The sequence below is a fragment of the Corapipo altera genome, unplaced genomic scaffold (genome assembly GCF_003945725.1).
Source record: "Corapipo altera isolate COAL_440 unplaced genomic scaffold, ASM394572v1 0, whole genome shotgun sequence".
Classification (NCBI taxonomy): Eukaryota; Metazoa; Chordata; class Aves; order Passeriformes; family Pipridae; genus Corapipo; species Corapipo altera.
Window position 1 is genome coordinate 80,662,567 of NW_020884872.1, and position 19,747 is coordinate 80,682,313.

The window sequence follows — 19,747 nt, forward strand, 5'->3', positions numbered from 1 at the left end:
CTGAGACTTACTTTGTTCCTTTACCTTGGGGTCAAAGTACCACCCCAAAAATCATGGTGAAAGGCTGTTGCTGCTGATGTCAGTTGAAGTTTGGGGCATTGGATTCAGTGAGTTTGCTCTGTTTTCCTCCTTGTTGCCCTCTGTATTGTAATGAAGGTTCTTTACCTGACACCACTCTGAGATCAATAGAGATTTTCACTGACTGTGAGTCAGTGATGAAGACAACCTTATTTAATATTATTTTATATTATTATTTATATTAAAAATGCAATCCGGGGACTGAAGTCTCTGTGTTTTGCAGTCACCCTGCCATGCTGGTAGTCCTCATAGACGCAATTCATCTGACCACAGATTCTGACATCTAGATCTGAAAAAGTGGTGAGATTATTTCATCATTAATGACTTACTGTAGCCCTACTCCTACGGGATATCTCATGATTCTTTTCCTTGGACTTGTCTGTTTCTCTCAGTAAGAATAAATGCAGCTTAGGGTGACGGCTACCTCATGGACACTCAAAGTCACAGGAGATGGATTCCACCTTAGAACAATCTTTCAGAGAGGATTTAGAGGATGAAGGTGAGAGATAGCAGAGTAGAGAGTGAAATTTTTTGCATCTTTGCTTTCACTCACATGTCCCTTTCACAGATGTTTTTGTGATCATGTCATCCTTCCATCTGAATGTTGAAAACAAGGCAACAGGAGGGCCTTGTCAGAGAGCAGATATTTCCAGTGGAAGAGAGGGATCTGAGCATATTCTCAGCATGATTGGGCCAAATCTGACCTACTAAGTAACATATATGTTTATATGTTTTAGCGTTTGGATGTATTTTAGTGGTTATTATTATCACATTTTCTACAAAAGAAACTCCCTTTTTCCTAGGTATGAGTCTTCTCTCAGTTTATTTTTAATGTTTTTTAATACTTTATTGTGTTTTACATTTCTTGCCCCATGTCTAGTGTCTCTGTACCTTTCTTCTTCTGCCAAAGCAAAATTCCGTTTCCCTTCCATATTCCCACTCTCTCCTCCTTGGAATAGTGTGGGTTTTTTGTTTGCTTGCTTCCCCCTTTTGTTACATCTCTCCCTTCTCTCCAGCCTTTCTGTCCTTCTTCCTATTTTTTCTCCTGGCTTGTAGTGAATTTTCTTTCCTTCCCTTCCCATCTCCACTCTCCTCATCTAGCTCTCCCAGCAGCATCCTTTGGTGCACAACCAGTACTGAATTTTAACAGCCACAACCTGTCATGCAGAAGACAACAACACACCAGTGGCCAGACTTTGCTGGGCCACCACCTTGTGCTTCAATCACATTTTCTGCCAAGTACCCATTGTTTCTCTGCTATTTCCTGCTTTTCCTCTTCTCCCAAACTGCACATGGCTGAAACGGCTGCAGCTGTAAAAAGGTCTCCACTGTTCTGATCTGCATGTCCTGAGGGCTGAGGCATTGACCACTGGAACACTGCCCTCAAAATAATCAATAACCCTGGGTGACACGCCAACCTTGTGCTGGCCAACCAGGGAAAACTTGGGGTATTTCCTCATTCTCCAAAGAGAAACAGCTATTTGTTTAATAGAGGCCGTCACCCAAAAACATCTCTGAGCCTCCCTCAGACCGCCACACTCCAGGAGAGAGGAGCTGGAAAGCCTGAAGCCAGCTGAGGGGAACTCTGGAGCCTTGAGGCCATCTTAGCTCTGTCTAGAAGGTAACCAAAAGTATTTACAGTACTTTCCTTAGCATTAAAAAGCAAAACTTTCTACAACTCTCATTAAAAATTAGAAGCTTGCTCTAGCCACCTTGCTTAACGAAGCTGCAGAATGTGCTTTTGTTTGGTGAATTAATAATGTTTTTTAAGTGCTTCTGGCAGTCCAGAGTGTTTTCCTAAACTGTAATAACACAGTCAGATCCTCTGTTGTGCACAGGTAGCAAAGTGGCATTGATTTTGGTGGCAGAGGCTCTCGCTACACCTGGTGATTGTTGTTTAGATAAGTTCTCCCTGCAGTTTGAAGTGGTACTGAGATAGGTCAGAGAGAACAGGCTCTTGCCCCCTATTCTTCCAGTCAAAGCAGCGTCATGTTGCTTTGCACTGGATGACAATTGGGCCCTCCAATGTTGTATGAAAGGTGCAGAAAAGGATTTATAACTCAGCTACAAGACTTAGCTTTCGTAAGAGGCCAGGCAATGCCTGTGCTTGTTTGCTTCTCTCTGGGGAGGGGAAGTACGTGAGGCTGGGAAAACATATGGAAAAGCTAAAGCTGGAATGAGATGGGAAAACAGACAGGCAAAAGTCAATGTAGAAAATAATCTACACATTAGTTATTTCAAAGAGAGGTGAAATATCCAGTATTTTTCCCATGTCCCTTCACTCCTTCCCCACTTCATCTTTCACTTGCACATTGGTTTTCTGTTTAGATTTTTACCTCTTTGAGCTGGGGCTTTTTCCAGAGGCTTGCAAAATGCCTTGTCAAATTTTGAGCACTATATAAACAATAGGTAATGACCATAAACAAAGAAGTATCTCTGTTAAAAATCTTCCCCTCTGGAATAGTTTAATTCCAGTTAACTTGTTTTAAAGCTAGATTAAAAAGTACAACAGGATTGCAAAGTGCTCAGAAGAAAAGGCAGGGAAGCACAGTTCTCTTATTGAACTCACAGCAGCAGAGAATGATGCAAATTGTTTGCTATAAAAATGCAAACTCAGAAGTCTCTGGCAGTCACAGCTGCCTCACAGCAATATATGGCACCTGATAAAGTCTTTCTGTTTTCCTTTTCAGTTACAGAGATCTGAGGACATTGTCTGTCCTCACGCCTTACCTTACCTCTTTGCTGTCTCTGTTTTGTCAGCAAAGTCTGTTTTAGTCTGCCTCTGTCTTTCTCAAACATCTTCATATTACCTTTCACCTGGGCCTTTTTTTGCTTGGGAACCCAAACTGGACTGATTTCTGTGCTCCTAGCCTGCTTAATACCTTCTCAACACCAACCTTTGTTATAAAACTTTAAGGATTAGCCACTGCATATGACCAAATTGAGGGACATTTCGTGTTTACTGTCTCAGTTATTACAATAACCATTTGCACGTAGCAAGCGTAGGAATCTGCGCGTGCTTGGCTACAGGTGTGTGTACTGCAATGGAGTGTGACCAGATCCTTTTCCTTCTCTTGCATTTGGTAACTTGCTCACAGGAGAGCAAAGCCCTCTTCATTGTAAACTGTCAGTTCTTTCTGAGGAAAGAAACCCACAGATTGGTATTTTGTATTTTCGTGCATATTTTATACCTTTATGCATTTGAAAGCCTTGAGCTGGAGTGAAGCTATGATAAAACATCATGAAGAACTTGTGATCCGTTTGTGTCACAAAGTTCATGGCCATGTGAAAGTTAATAATCTCTGCCTCAGTGGTTTGAAATTTCCAAGCTGACATGGAGAAATATCTGTGAATCCACTTTTGTACTGATCAGTCTTTTCTCCTTGGCTATAGATCACAACATGTGTACAGAATGAGCTGAGATTGTAGACTTTGGTGAAGAGGGATCTAATAGCAGCCTACAACAAACTTGGGGGTGACAGAGGTGGTGGAGTGGTGGGAGAGGATGTAATGAGGAGCAATAGCCCCATTTACAGATTGAGAGATTCAGGCTGGACACGAGAAAACATTTTTCACCAAGAGGATGGGTCAGCCTGGCAACAGGTCACCCAGAGAGGTGGTTGTGGTTCCATCCTTGGGGGTTTTCAAAGCTCAGCTACATAAAGCCAAGGCTGACACAGTGACCTGGCGCTGTTGATAGTCCTGCTTTTAGCAGAAGGTTGGACTGGAGACCTGCAGAGATCTCTTTCTACTAGTACTTCATTTATGTTGATTCTTTTATTTTAAAATAAGAACCCGAATGCTGTGAAGTATAAGCAGTTGTTTTATATGTTATGGCAGATCTCTGAAAATGAGGTGGGATGGCTTTTTGACCTGTCCTTAGCAAATAGCCACAGGATCAGACAGGCTTATAGTTTGTCAGGTATTTTAGCATGGATGCCAAACAAGCCCACAACCCACAGTCTTATCTACTCTTAACTGCAGAATAAGAATGTCACAGAAAACAGTAATGAACATTTCACCAATTTTTGCTGACAGTGTATTTTTGACTGAAATAGTGGAAATGCAGCTGGTAGGGGTTCCAGTGAGGCTTCCCCGTTTTCCAAAGCGCCAAGGCAGGGTTGTACATGCCTATGGCATTCTTGGTAGCCATTTCCTGCTCTTCTAGACCTTCAGTACAAGATATTTCAAACCAGCTTCCCAAGACAGTGGTCCCAGACAACCCAGTACATCCATCTCCCCTTCCACTCAAGGCCTTAGCCCCACCATGAAGACTGCCAGCCAGGGTATCTGTTTGTGTGGTCATGGGTTTGTTACTTATGTTCCCAATGGACAGACAATTGTGCATTAACAATTAAAATGAAACTCTATGTTAATTTCATAGCAACACAGGTTTAGTCCTATAATTTTAAATGAATCAAATTAAACATTCCAGTTTTGAGTAATTCAATTTTAAATAAAGTCACTGAAGGGAACAGGGTCTGTAGAATAGGATTATCTGTGTAAGTTTTACCTGGAATATTTCTTTCTTCAAAACTGATTCTTCTTTAAAGATTCTTTGTTTAAGAAAAAAACTGCTGAAATCCTGTGTTACCTGCGCTGCAGTAACCCAAACCTCCCTGTGTCTTTCCTGAGCAGAGAGCTGCCATGTGCACGGGGAAGTGTTCGAAGTGCATTGGGATTACCCTGTTCCCACTGGCAACATGTGCCATCATCTCCAACATTCTCCTGTACTTCCCCAACGGACAAGTTCTGCAGCTCAGCGAGATAACCGATCTGGTCTGGTATTTCCATGGCATTCTAGGAGCTGGGATACTGGTAAGAGAGGTGTTTCTAATGTTTCTTAGGGGTTTTGTTCTGTTTTCTTTTAAATTCAGGGCCAAGAAAACCTCCATTAACAGAAAAAGTTATGGAAATGTGTTTTGCATAAACTTATGAACAGCTTAACTGGGAAGCTGGGTAACGTGACTGAGGAAATTTATTTAGGACAAAAAAGTGGCTAATGAAGGTATTCCTGGAATACATAACAGGACTCCAAGACAGAAGGAAGCTCTAAGACTGACTGCTCACTCTGAGGAGGGTTACATGGGTGTTCATTCTCCATGAGTCAAAGCAAAGCTGAGGTCCTAAGATTAGCTGGAGGTCACTGTTGTCTGCACCGCCTCGTTATTCCTTTAACTAATTTTATGCACACATAATTCTCAAAAACTTGAAGGGCAAAAATGAAACATTTCAGTAGGTGTTAGTTCAAAACTCAACTAACACTCCACAAATGGGGAGCTGCAAATGCCTTAAACCCTGAATGCCTCATGTTCTCACACTCCCACCTACATCTTCTTGGGTTTGATCTGGTTTGAATGTGCTCTTCTATAACTAATTCTCCATTCCAGGAAAGATTTCTTTTACATGAATATCCATGGCTGGAAGGGAACATATTGGGGAATAGTTATCTTTCCAGTTCATCAGAAAACCTGCTCCCTTTGTGCTCTTCCAATTATCTACCCAAGTGCAGTTAAAAAGCTGAGAGAGTACTGTACATATGACCAGTATACTAGCTGCTATGCAGCCTAGGCAAATGGTAAACTGGCACAGAGCTAACTACCTGCATGCCAAAAAAAAAAAATGAACGTTTAAGAATTGACTTAGAAATAAAGCAAATCTCATTCACAGTCAGGCTATGATGCAGCTGCCACTTAAGTCTATGGAAAACCTGCAGTGGATGTGGTTCAGACTCATATATCCCAAAGCAGAGACATGGTATATGATCATTCAATAAATTGTTCTCTACTAGCAGCTTGCCTGCTTCTTCTTCCAGCTACTGCTTGGGCCTATTACTCATGCTGAGCTTGAACGTAAGCATGAGTCTGTAAAAGGAAGAAGTGGAACTACATGAGAGACCTGTGGAAAATTCATATCACTGCAAGCCCAGGAGTCATTGGCGTTCAATGAAAGAAAAGGCAGATGTTAGACATAAGAGCATCACTGGCTCATTGAAAATGAGCTCTCTTTTAAGGCTTCCACACAGACTTGCCTGTGGCCAGCACCACATACATCAAAAATGAGAACAGCAAGTAAGAGAAGAGGAAAAATTTGCATTCAGCTTCAAAACACAGCATTAGGAGTAATTATTGATCCACAAGCAATGCTGTTAGGTGTACAGGTTTTCCAGAAAACAGCATGAGAAATGCCCACAGGTGAAGAAAAGGGTAAAGAAAGCACTGTTATCAGCTCTGTTTTCTAGGTGCTGGAAACATGGAAAATTGAGGATTGACTTCTGGGCCTCCTAAAGAGTTAAACAGGGGGAAGAATGTCCCATGTCTGGAGTCTGGTCCATATCCTGGCTCTACAGATGAGGCTGCAATACCCCATGCACCTCTCTGTTTCCTTATTTCAGACATTTAGGGTGTAAAGAGAGGCTCTATGTGTCATTGTAACATCTCTCCTCAGGGAAAGCTTATGTGCAACACTGGGAAGTGCCTGACTGAGCCATGGCTCATGCACAGCTCTTGTTTTACTGACAACAGCCAAATCTAGCAAGTTCTCATTCCCATGTCAAAAGGTCAGTGCTTAAAATCAGGCACTGCATAAAAAGAAAGCTACCAAGCAAACCCTTCATCCTGAGCCAGGCTAATAGATGACAAAAAGGTGTTTGCAGCTTAGATGGAAAACCTCGAAAGAAAGACAACCCTGGAGGAAAGGAAGTGTTGGCTTGATGGGCAGAGTTAATTAACTCTTCTTCTGAGTGCCAGACAGTAGCACACTGGGGCTGATGCTGCCTTGAGGTCCACTTGTGATTGTTTAAGAGATGACTTCTTTCCAGGAAGAGGAACACCTTTTTATCCTCAATACTCTACTTCTTCAGGCTTCCAGCTGTGGTCCAGCCACCACTGCAGGTGCTGTAGGTTGCCTCTGGGGTGTGCATAAAAGGCAATGGAGAATAAATCCTTTGAAAAATATTTGGGGGCCTGCAAATCTAAGCAGGTTTTCATAACCCTGTCCTACACAGTCTAACAGAGATATTCACATTGCACACATAAATTAAAAAAAAACAAACCAGCAATACCCTGCTGAAAAGAAGCAGTATAGCTTCAGCAACCAGAATTAATGTACCAGCTACTTGCCAGACAGCTCTAGCTGTAATCCCACACTTATTTCAAAATAACGCTTCAGCAGCACCAACATCTAAGCAGGTGTAACTCACAGAGAAGAGATGGAAGGTGGTTTGCATTTGAGGAACATGATGCCCCAGCTCCCAGAATTTAAAAACCATCCCCGCAAAAGTGCTGCACACCAATTCAGTTTGTGCTTTTCTCACAGGTTATTTTGCCGGCATTCATGATGCTGGGAGCAGGAGGAGCAGGATGTTGCGCTAACAGATGTGGGGTAAGTGGATATTTATGTGTTGAAATGGCACTATAGAGTTTGTGCAATAGCTCCTAAATGGCTGCTCAGCAGGTGGAAATGTGCAGTCACAAACCATCATGCCACCATCAACAGCCATGTCAGGGAAACACAGAAGGGGAGCTTGATCTACAGCGTCCCTGGGCTGGGGCTGAGAGCTCAGTTAGCCAACAAGAGTGTTACAGTATTGCAGATGCTGGTATAAGGGAAATCAGCCAGGGATGACATTGGAGCACTAAGGCACAAAGATGAGGGCAGAGGGGTACTACACATAAAGTAAAGTAAAGCGTGGCTTTACTTTACATAAAGTAAAATGTGTCTCCAGCTTCCCCTGCTCAATACTAAAGGCTGAGACAGCTACCTATCCCTTCTGCTTCCACCAGGCCCTGTTTCCTCCATACCCTTCCATGGCAATTTGTTTTTCCACAGGTTCATTCCTGCTTTCCTCTGTAGGGGTAGATAGGTCCCCTATTGGCAGGTCCATGCTAAAAACCTGAGCTGCTGCATCTGGCCCTAAGGAGCCCACACTGCTTCCCACAGTTTTGACTAGTAGCCTGTATTTGCCCAAATGTTATGCACATGAAACATGCAAATGCAATTTAGGCTGTCATCTAAAGAACAATTAGAAAGACTTTTTTCCTTAATAATTAAGGATATTATAAAGCAACACACTATACAGACATCTCCATTATTTCTCAAGCCCTGAGCACAGACTTCTGTATGGCTATCGTGATTGGCAAGAATAAACTGACACAGAAATATTTTTTTAGTCTGTATCCTTCCCAGAAGCAACCTGGAATTCTATACAATAATGCATGTATCTTCTCTAGTCTTCAACTAATATTTAGTTTGATCCATGAGAAGACCTTTACCTCTTCAAGATGCTTTACTTAAATTAATTCATTATTCATAATACCAAAATAGCATTCTTCATTAGGATGTAAGCAAGTACGTCCCAAGGGACATGCCATTACATTGATTTTACCAAATGTCACAGGCACAGATAGAATGCTAATGATGGCCAAGCAGGCCAGTTGCAGAGCTGGGGTGTGAGCCCAAACACCCTGAACCCAGTGCCTGAGCCAGCTGCTTCACCTGACCTTGTGTGATGTAGAAAGCAGTGGTGAAAAAGAGCCATACTGTGGTGGTTCTCCCACTCTACTGAATGTCGTGAGTTATGAGGGGAAATCCAGCTGAACTGGGTTGAGTTCACACATCTTAGGTGTTCCTTCCCCATCCTTCATTCCAACACTAAATATTACAGAGCCAAGAGTCGAACTTTCCCAGATTGGCTGGGTTCACTCCCCAGCTCAACAATAAAGGCTGTCAGCACAGTGTCATTCAGTAGCCCACATCCACAGACCTCCCACTATCCTCCATTCCCCTCCACCACCCTTTCACAGTCTGAGACATTCCTAGCAGCAGTATATGAATGCCAGATATACCGTCTGCACCTTCCCATCACTGATCAGTAACCTACAAGCTGTTCCTCCTCTTTTTTGTTTTCACTTACAGAGAATACAATAGATGTTGACAAAGTAGTTTCAGTATGCACGATGATATTTTATAGAATCGGGAGAATCATTGAATCTTTATGGTTGGAAAAGATCTTCAAGATCATTCAGACCAACCTTCAAAGAAATATCACCATACCCACTAACCCTTATTACAAAGTGGTAAATATTCATATGAAGAGAGCTAGCTAATGGCCAGGTGATGAAGCTATCCAGAGCAAACTAGGGAATAGGCTCAGTGAGGACAGTATATCAATTAAAATGTTGTTTTCTGGGACTACGGGAGTCACACACCTCTGTGAGGTGAAAAGGGTGAAGGTCTACACCCTATGTTTTAAACAGAATGTGGTTCAAAGTAGAGATGAGAAGGGGACATGAGCAAAGAGTGAGTGGCTATGAATGGCATTAAAAACAACAGTTTCCCCTGCACAGCTCAAGGGGAAGAGTGATTTCCAAGCATGCAAAAACAAGTGAGTATTGCAGGGAGATCTGAAGGCCAATGATATGCTTCTTCAACAGAAGGAAGCTCCAGGAAAATTTGCTTTGGGGATAGTGGAAGAAAATGCAGAGACATCCACAGGAGGGTTGCTTAGATGTCCTGAACATACAGGCTGGATATCCAAGGCAGGGGATGGTGTAAGGCTCTGGAGAGCAAAGGATCCCTGGAATCCATTCAAACATTCATAAAGGCAGCAATTTCCCAAAGTACCAGAAGTCCTTGTGAGGTAGGTCTGGGTGGACCTGATAATGGGTGCCCAGCTCTTGTCCACTAGTTTCCACCTACTGCCAGGGAAATAGCCCTCACTGGAGCTACTCAGGAGCATCAGTAAATCAAAGGCTAGTTTGGGTACCTTTCTGCTTTGGAGATCTTAGGTATAAAATGACAATCTACACTGAATACTCAGCATTGGTTTACACAAGGAAAAAAAAAGGTTAAAGCACTATTATTGATCAGAATTATCATTCAATCAGAACATAACATTTTTTCTCAGGGAAGGGACTCTATCCTATTGCATTTTGTGCAATTTCTGGTTTAATAGTTTCAGACTTCATCAAAGACTTTACACATTGCCAAACTATCTACAATAATTACTATATTTCTCATACTTTTTAGTCACCTTACTGAGTTCTTCAGTTGACAGTGATTATGTGCTGCATCAAGTTTTTTCATTAATACAATTTAAATTATTATTTTCAGACATGCATAAATGGCTTCTTGTCCTTGCATTATGGAGTAATGATTTTGAAAAGTGATAGATTTAGAAAGCTTCCTTGTTTTTCAGCTTAGTATATGCACATCTAAAAGCATCCACTGCACTAGCATGATGAGGAAAAAAGGCCCACCCAAAATACAGCTTCTCTCATTGCATCAGCATACATACTCCAGTATTTCTCTCTAAGCCTTCCTTAAGAATTACCAGTAGAACAAGAATAGCCATAGCAGCTTTCCAGAAAAACAGACCTAGAAAAGCAAAGATATCTGGATAACCAGAGAGCACAACAACTCCAGAAAAAAACCCACCCAACCAACCAACCAAAAAAAAAAACCAAAAAAACACTCCACACCTACAGAGAAAGAAACAGAGAAGAAAGAAATGTGCATGAAACAAGAACCAGGGCAATAAAGAGCAACACAAGCTAGGACAGGAGGAACTTGGTAACTTCACCAAAGCAGTTGATGCAAATTCTCAGAGAACAAATGCTAAAAGTCTTCATCATCTCACCAGGGGCAATCCAATTGTGTGAAGAATAAAGCAGGGAAAACATTAAAAGAAAATCAGCAAAAAGAGAAGCAAAACCTTTGTGAGAAGTAGAGAACAGGTCAACACCACAGGAAACTAATTTCAACAAACTCAAGCATACCAGTTTACACCTTGTGTTGCAACCAAGGACACAAATGAGGAAATAAAAATTTCAATGAAAAGTTCATTCATTCATGGCTGGGCTTCGCGAACAAAGACTTAGGAAGGCTCTATCCACGTTTGTTACAAGCACGCTTGTGGCTTATGAGGCCAATACGTGCCAGACATATCTGATTGCAAAAGGCACAGCAGAAAGACTCCTTAGGTGGTGCATTCCGCAAGGCACGATTCTTTCTGCATTGTCTTTTCTCCTCGATAGTGATCTTGCGTGCGTTCTCAAAGGAAGCAGCAGTGTTATAGATGGTGTGTCTCCAGGCCTCCCTATTTGAGGCCAGAGTAGACCAGTTATGGTGATCAATAAGGCCAAGGCTGAGATGTTTTTTCAGGGAGTCCTTGTATCTTTTCTTCGGGGCTCCTCTCATGCGGCAGCCGGTGGCAAGTTCACCATAAAGCAAGATCTTAGGGAGGCGGTGGTCCTTCATCCTTGTGACGTGCCCTGCCCAATGCAGTTGTGTTCTCAGCAACATGGCCTCAATGCTTGTGACTGCTGCTTGTTCTAGAACAGATGTATTGGTCACATAATCTGACCAGTGGATGTTTAGGATTGTACGGAGGCAGCGTTGATGGAAGTCAATGAAAAGTAAAAGTAGGGAAAATACTGAAAATTTGAGATCATGTTAGTTAATAAAATTCTTGGATTTCTACAGATTATGAGGCGAGCCTTCAGAAAAGTGTCCAGAACAGTACATATAACTGGAAAATGCTACTACATGTCTAGAAAATGTCAAGAGAGCCAATCTAACAGCTGCAGTAACCTCAGACTCCCCTTTTGGTGACAATTAATGCCTTTGTCTATATGATCTTATACACAGTAAGGGAAATAGTTGGCTCGAGGCTAGTCATACAGTCGACAGATTTCAAATGATAAAATCATGTGACAGAGAACAGTCATCGAAGATAGCATTGACAAGTATTACTAGTACTAACTACTATCATAAAACACAGTAATAGCAAAAGACCATTTGACTTTTTCTCTCATAATTATGTTTGAGATGCCCCATACTGCTATACTGTGCTAAAATGAATTGTTAGCATTATTAAGATCCTTCAACCAGAATGCACAGTTAAAGTAAATGAGAAAAGTGATTCAACATAGGTAGGAGTTTCAAACGGAGTATCAGTCACTCACCTTCACCACAAGGCATGGTTGGTGATCTTAGTGTGAGAGACAGTGCATCAGCTGAAACCCAGGCACTCCTTTGGTCTGGGACAGTATGCTAAATTACCCACATTTTGCTGACAATGAAGCTCTGCTAAGAGCCAACTCAGCCAATATGAAGATAAAGACAAAAAAGAGTATCCAGCATTGCAAAAAAAAAAAGTTATTAATCCGTTATTATTATGAAATCTCAGCAACTTCTAATTCAAGGATTGCTTTAGAGCCAAAACGACACACAAAATGAGTCAATTCACACACCAGCATCATGCAAGGTTCTACAGAAAGCAGTAATGTCATCAGCTGGCAAGTTGGAAACTGCATTCACCAGCATGTTTGGACAGTGAATAGTTTTTCAAGACTATGTCACAAATCTGCAACATGGATGGTGGGCATTTTCATTTGACTATGTAATGCAGAGATCTGTGGAGCAACTGGTTCCAGGAGAAGGTTTCTACCTGCCTTCTGGACTGTTAGGTTTCACTGGTATTTGCTGGCAACAGGGAAATGCGACCTGAGGTATTTTTGGCTTCAAACACAAGTCATGGATGAAAGTATTTCCTGTGTGCTTCCTCAGCCATGTCTCTATCCTGACTCCCAGGCCGGCTTGCTGCCTTGTCCCTGCTCCAGGTCTTCCCCTGGCTCTATCAGTCTGCTCCAGATTTTTTTCTTCTTCTTGGCAGTGTTGTGAACAACAACAAGCAGTGACTCTTAGCAAGACTAGTGGAAAGCCTGTCCCAGACTAAACACCAGTAGCAGCTCCTAGTATTCTTGTTTCTATATACAAACAGCAACCAGATGTATCCCATCCACTAACAGAAAACTACCCCAAAATGGAGGAAAGGTAATGTTTCCTTTCCTCCATGTGGGAGTGGGTGATGCAAAACATGTAGGTGCATTACATACAATCCAAAGTCACCACTGGTTTGTTGTCACACACAGCACAATTAGATTTCTCAACACGACAGCGGTTACCATGTGTCATGGTGTTGCAAAACGAAGGAAAGCAGCAACAAGAAAGGCTTTTTTGCATTCCATCAATTAGCAAAAAAAATTAATGCATCTTCTGTTACTTTCATACCTGGTTTGGTGGTTGCTTTCTAGTTTCTGTTGGTGCAAGGGCCAAGAAAGGTGAAGAATTGGAAATGCCAAGGCACATGATATGGAACACATCAAGCCAGGACTGGCTTCTTACTGGCTTTTGAAAGAAGACTCACTAGATTTTTCATAACTGATAGTTCAAGTATAAAACTCTGAACAAGTAAAGCTCTGGGCTTGCCACCTTTTAAAAGCTAATCAAATGAAGTCTGAAGTCTTTTAACATCTAGAATAGCTATAACAGTCAGAAAAAGTCAACTATTTTTTGTTCCCACAAATTTATTATTAATAGTAGTAGAAAAAGTAGTAGTAGTAGTTTCAGTACATAGTAAGAAACAAACAAAGAGCATTTTTTCCCATTCAGTGTAAGCTCTCTGTCATTTGAAAAGGGGGGGTTTACCCAATCCTTAATGGAGGAGATTTTCTCAACCCTTAGTGATTTATTTGTCAGTGCCCCAGAGAAGCCGAAACCCTTATACCTGACTAGTCTGTCAGCATCCCACAAGGGGACCCTTCACTGAACAGATTCACTGGATCAGAGGGTGATTCAACCGCCCTTTTCAGGGGGCTAAGCCACCAGCATGGAGACCCCTCAGTGGGTCTTACAGTGTGTTATCTGCTGCTGTCAACTGCTAGTACCTGTAAAGGACTCACTCTAACAGTTTATGGAATAACACTCTTTATTAATACAAATTGTGACAGGTTAATAAGGTTTGAGGGTTGCCAGTGATAGTATCTGACTGCAAAAACATGTTTAAAACAATCTGCTACACTATAAAGCAAGCTCTAATCCTAATATCAGTATTTAATGCACGTGAAGTATGATTCTTACCCAACAGATGTCCCTATAGGGGGGTAGACAGGTTCAGCACGTTGACTCGTCCCAGAAGTTTTGGTGGAGTCTTCCTCAATTTTCCCTTATTCTCAACTGACTTTTATACTATTTCTTTATATTTAGGTAGAGCTTGAGTGACTTGAGTCATAAATCCTTTTATTTCTTATTGGTGTAAAATTCTCTCACTTCACTTCTCATGCCTAATGGAAAGTGGACGCATTTTGGCATTTAAGGAGTGGGATTTCAACAGTTGTTGCTCAGCAGCAGAACATCTTCATCTGTCTCCCTTGGTTGAGAAGTGCCATACAGTCTTATGAACTACAAAGTACCACTGTGCTCCCCTCCCTACAGGGGTTTCTATGGAGGGAGGCCGCAGCATCTCCATTTTGCTCTGTGCTCCATTCCATCCCCCATAGCAGGTGTTTATTGCTGTATAGGGAACTCTCATGGGGCATGTCAACCGTGTTCCATCCACTGAGTAGCAGTTGCATTTTATCTTGTAATTCTTAGTCTCCTCTAATTTTTTAACCCCAGTCATCTTCCCACACTCTCCATACCACTCAAACCTCTGTGCATGCAATGTTGAAGGTCTTTTCCCTTCCAGATGCTGCTGTCAGTGATCCTGGCTGTGCTGGGATTTGCAGGAGGAGCATATTGTGTGGTCATCTCCTCACTGGGGCTGATTGGGGGTCCTCTGTGTGACACAGGTGATGGAGAATACCTCTACCCTTTCAGGAATGACACTCTGAAGTGAGTATGGCTTACAGGCTCCTCCAACTTTGCTTTCCCTGATCTCTCCCCCACCTTTTTATAGCAAACTTGAATTTTTCCAAAATTAATTGATGGATCACCCTGTGTATGACTAAACCCACATTTTTCTGAATAGCATGTTCCAGCTGGTCACCTCTTTGACCAAGGAATCATCCTTTGGCAAATTGTCTGAGTTTCTTCTGTTGTGCTTGTCATGGGCCCCTTGTGCAATTTGTACCATGCTTTCAAAATGCTGGTGAGCTGTGACTCCCATAGGAGTCAAAGGGAAATGTTTGATTACTGTGCCACATTAATCTGTTAAATCATCAAGAATTGAGCCTGCTCTACTTACTTCTGAAAAGCAAAGAAAAAATCTTCTCTGAATCTTTAAAGTTAACCTTGGCAATCATGCTCGTCAAGTCAGAGCGAGAGATGGGCTGAGATACCACAGCAGGAATGGAGAACATGGAGACACATCTTAAAACCATTACAGACCTTTCTCTTTGGTTATTAACACAAAATAACTAATACAATTCAGTGATGCCTTAAGCCCCTAATGGTTTTTTTATTTTTCTAATATTGGTAAGACTTGTAAGTTTTATAAGTAAGTTTTAAAAGCAGAAACCCTTCCCTTCTTTGTCCCTTGTCCCTTTCCCTTTCCCTGTAGCACCCTTGTTTACACATTCCTTAAACCTCTTACCCCATTCTATGCTCCCTATATCAGCCCTACTCCTGAATCCAATAGAAATGCTTAGTCTTTTGTCAAGGCAAGGCCTAGACAGTTGACAGAACAGCATATCTGGGCCTAAACCACAGAATGAAGTCAAGAATTAGGTAGCTATGTACCCTTTGTGCTCTGATGATGGTGAAGATGATGAATGGAGGGTCCCGAAATACACCCCAGACCCATTTTAAGGGGGTGGACCCCGGGGCGGACCAGAGAAAAGGCCACAGGGTGGACACATCTGGGATTGGATGGATGATGTTATAAAATGTAACCTCTCGGGCACAGATACGCGCGCGCGTCTTGTAACATCTTAGCCTTGGCAAACAAACCCTTTCTTATCTCACCCCTAATTAACTGCTCTGGAGATTTTTTCAGCACCTAAATCCCACGGCAACATCAGTCATAGAACAAAGAGGAGCTTCTTGTGTATGCAACAAAGTACAGATGTGGTTCTCTTCCCTAGTTATCAATTCGATCTGTGCAAAGGGAATTCTGAAGAGAATCACCAGCTTTTACCAACTAGCAGAATTTGAGACTCACTTTGTGCAATCAAGCTCAGAAAATGTAATGCCAGAAAACACAGAAAGCATTCTGCAGTTTTTATTTTCTAATACCTTGCCAATTATTTTTCTCTAACACAGAGATAATTACTTGTTCAACCAGACAACATGGAGTATTTGCAAAGAACCTGAAAACATTATCCTTTGGAATATTGTCCTTTTCTCTATTCTCCTGGCCATCGGTGTGATTGAAGCTATTCTTTGTTTTATTCAAGTCATCAATGGACTTACTGGTTTCATATGTGGCACATGTATGAGGAGAAGAAAGGTTGGTATGCAGTAGAAGATATCAGAGTGCTTTACATTCCTACCAATTTTATTTTTCAGGCTCTGTAATGGTAGATGAGCTGACAGATGTGCACAGCCCCTGAACAAGCTCCTCGGGGGAGCTGAGGCAGTACAGATTTTATTTGCACACACACTTGCTCTCTCTCCATCACATTGCAGTCAGGGATAACCTGGTCTTCAGATATTTCTGAACAGCAGAGCAGTATGACATACTGACATACTCACTTGCATGATTGTGTTCCTATTCAAGAAGCCTTTTTGATAAAGTGTAATGACCCTCCCTAGCATCTGTAAGAGAGTGACAAAAAGTAGATATGTTTTAAATTGGTCAACAGCAGTTAAATTGTTATTTTACAAAATGGAAGAAAACCTTTTTCAAGTTTCATTTATCACTACTGCTTCTTTTTAATTGTTTCTTTTCATTGTACAAGATATTTGCAGTAAGCCTAATATCCCCCTGCAATATTAATTAATCATCTTTCATTCATTGCCTTACAGACAAATATTTCTGGGATGTGAATGACCTACAGGGAATGCCAGGACAAGCCCCGAGCTGCTGATTCACATACAATAAGGACAGTGCACTGTACTGTATTTGTGGGGGAACAACAAACCAAAAACAAAATGTTCGGAGTTTTTGGGGGCAAAACGAATTTTTTATAAAAGATGTCAGGGTGGAAAAGGGCTAGATCATTTAGATCTGAGACTCCACATTTTCATCTCTGTAACTACACCTGCTAAACCTCAGGTACTGGCAAAAACGTTATTCTACCTGGTCCTGACTTGTGTATTAAGCACAACAATCTTCAGATAAAAGATCACCACTTACCCTCTTGTGTATGTGGGAGATGGAACTGTTGTTAATGTATATATTTATCAACTGCATGAAGCAGGCACTCTCTGGCTGATGTAAATAACGTCCCATCCTCTCCAGATCCCACTGTGGCTCACCTGTCCATTCCTATTAACTTGCTAACTGGGCACTCACAGATTTGAATTAGGATGAGCAGAGAATATATCAAGCAGATTCTGAGACATTGCAGAGGCAACTGAAGAACACAGTTTTCAGCATCCTTTATCCACCCTGGAGCCAAATCCCCTTGTGCCATTCAGTAGCTTCTTCAGGAGTATCTGAGAGATGTGGGAGCCTTTGAGGGGCATTTGGGTCAATATAGACAGCAGGGTTTGGAACAAGAGTTTAGAAATGTCTGGTTTAACACAAGGGTGAAAAACATTTTGCCCTCATGAGACTACATAGGAATTTCACTAACTTCAACACAGGTCTGTAGGGCTGCTCTAGAATAGATCATATAGCCAAACCAACTGACTAGCTAAAGATAACCAAAGATAAAGGTAGCAATTATGTTCAGCTTAGTAAAAACCAAAAGATAACCAAAAGATATAATCTGAAGGCAAAACTGCATCAGTTTTAGTATTATAGTAACAGTAATCCCAATCAGGACCTGCATAACACACAAGCCCTTGATCTTGAGCTAAAGTCCATGACTGGGAAATTTCAGAAAATCGATCATTTCAGTGACTTCCTCAAAGGTTAATTCTTGGACATGAACTGTCTTCCCTCAGTCAGCCTTTTAATCAATCTTTGCTGAACATATGTACACAGCTATGAAAACCTGAATATATTTAAAGTACTTGGAGCCTATTTTCAAAGAGAGACATTTGTGTTTTCTCAGTCATATTTCTGCATTGGAGTAAGCTATTTGAACACAGTCATTGCAGACACACACTGTTTGTGCTGTCCTCCAATGTAGTATACAAAATGCTTCATATAAATGTCTCCTTTATACAAAAATGGGGAAGAAGTTGCCTAGATGAGGAGCATATGTACTTTGGAGCAGTTTTACCTCTAGAAGCAGGAAATTTGACCCATAAAACTTAAAAGCACTTTCTGTAAAAAATAAAGTATGAGACTTGTCCAAGTTTGTAATCATCACTAGGTGCATCCAAGCCTGCTAGGTGGCTTAAAAAGCTCATGTTCATTGTCAGCAGTGAAGCCTGGACAGTGCTACCACATAAAGGAGACATCAAACCAGGAAAAGAGTCAAGGAGGCAGCTAGAAATATTCACATGTAGTCAGGTGGAGAGAGACTACTTCACCAGCAGAGGGGCTCTATGAACTCTTCACAGTCCCTGCCCTCATCCCTTAGCTTTGACTCCCTGACTCTCACCTCTCTGATAAAGCCAATTTGGGCTGTGCCAGCACCATGAGAGGGAGATACCCACTGGCACACTTCCAGCACAGAAAATTAAGTGCACTGTACTGCTGCCATCTGCTTGTTCCAAGCTGTCCCACCCTGGAGATATTTAGTGTTATGTCTGTGTGCTCCTGGAGACATCCTGTGTCCTGCCAACTGTGTGATCACTGGCCTCACTAATATATGTAAATATTAAATATTGTTCTTCTGAAGTTATTTTCTGGCTTGATTTGTGCGACGTAAAGGACTTGTGACTTCAAAGTACCTCCAGGAGGAAGAGAAATGGAATAACATAGAAAGTAGAGTTAAATTGCCACTCCAGGTGGCAAGTGTCTCTCCCATGTCCTCTGTCACACCTGAGAGCCACTCACAGTTGTCTAGAGACCTAAGTATCTCAGATGGAGTTAGCAGCACAGAAGTGTGGGTGACCAAAGCAAACGCCTGTCTCTATGCTAAAAATTCATTTAACCAAGATACCTAAGGGGGCTAAAATTAGATTAAATCATTTCAGCTCCCCAAATCACCTTTTATGTGAATCAAAGCCTGACCTCTCAGAAGTGTCATCAGGGCCTTCTCAAGGAGTTGGCCAGCACATTGCAACAGAGGCAGCTCCTCATGACAAGCACTGCAGGGAGACCTGCAAACCCAAGCTCTACTGATGGGCAAGGCTTCAAAAGAAAATCATAGAATCAGCCAGGTTGGAAGGGACCTCTGAGATCATCGAGTCCAGCCCTTGATCCACTACCGCCATGGTTACTAGACAATGGCACTAAGTGCCACATCCAGTCTCATCTTAAAAACCTCCAGGGAGGAAGAGTCCACCACTTCTCTAAGCAGCCCGTTCCAATGCTTGATTATCCTCTCTGTAAAGAATTTCTTCCTAATATCTAACCTAAACCTCTCCTGGCACAGCTTAAGACCATGCCCTTACTGTCTTACTGATAGTTGCCTGGGAGAAGAGACCAACCCCCATCTGGCTACAACCTCCTTTCAGGGAGTTGTAGAAAGTGATGAGGTCTCCCCTGAGCCTCCTCTTCTCCAGGCTAAACAGCCCCAGCTCCCTCAGCCTCTCCTCATAGGACTTGTGCTCGAGTCCCTTCACCAGCCTCGCTGCTCTTCTCTGGACCTGCTCCAGCACCTCAATATCCTTCCTGAACTGAGGGGCCCAGAAGTGGACACAGTGCTCCAGGTATGGCCTCACC

The 19,747-nt window shown here is 42.0% G+C and overlaps 1 protein-coding gene across 1 annotated transcript; it reads left to right on the forward strand.

Moving 5' to 3' along the window:
• Positions 1-1,547: 1,547 nt before the first annotated feature.
• On the forward strand, positions 1,548-17,449 carry LOC113947505 (transmembrane 4 L6 family member 1-like). The gene is made up of 6 exons (XM_027644151.1): positions 1,548-1,699; positions 4,717-4,896; positions 7,396-7,461; positions 14,609-14,754; positions 16,123-16,309; positions 16,828-17,449. The coding sequence occupies exons 2-6, from the start codon at positions 4,726-4,728 to the stop codon at positions 16,846-16,848; spliced, it is 591 nt and encodes a 196-aa protein (XP_027499952.1). The 5' UTR covers positions 1,548-1,699; positions 4,717-4,725; the 3' UTR covers positions 16,849-17,449.
• The last annotated feature ends 2,298 nt before the right edge of the window (positions 17,450-19,747 follow it).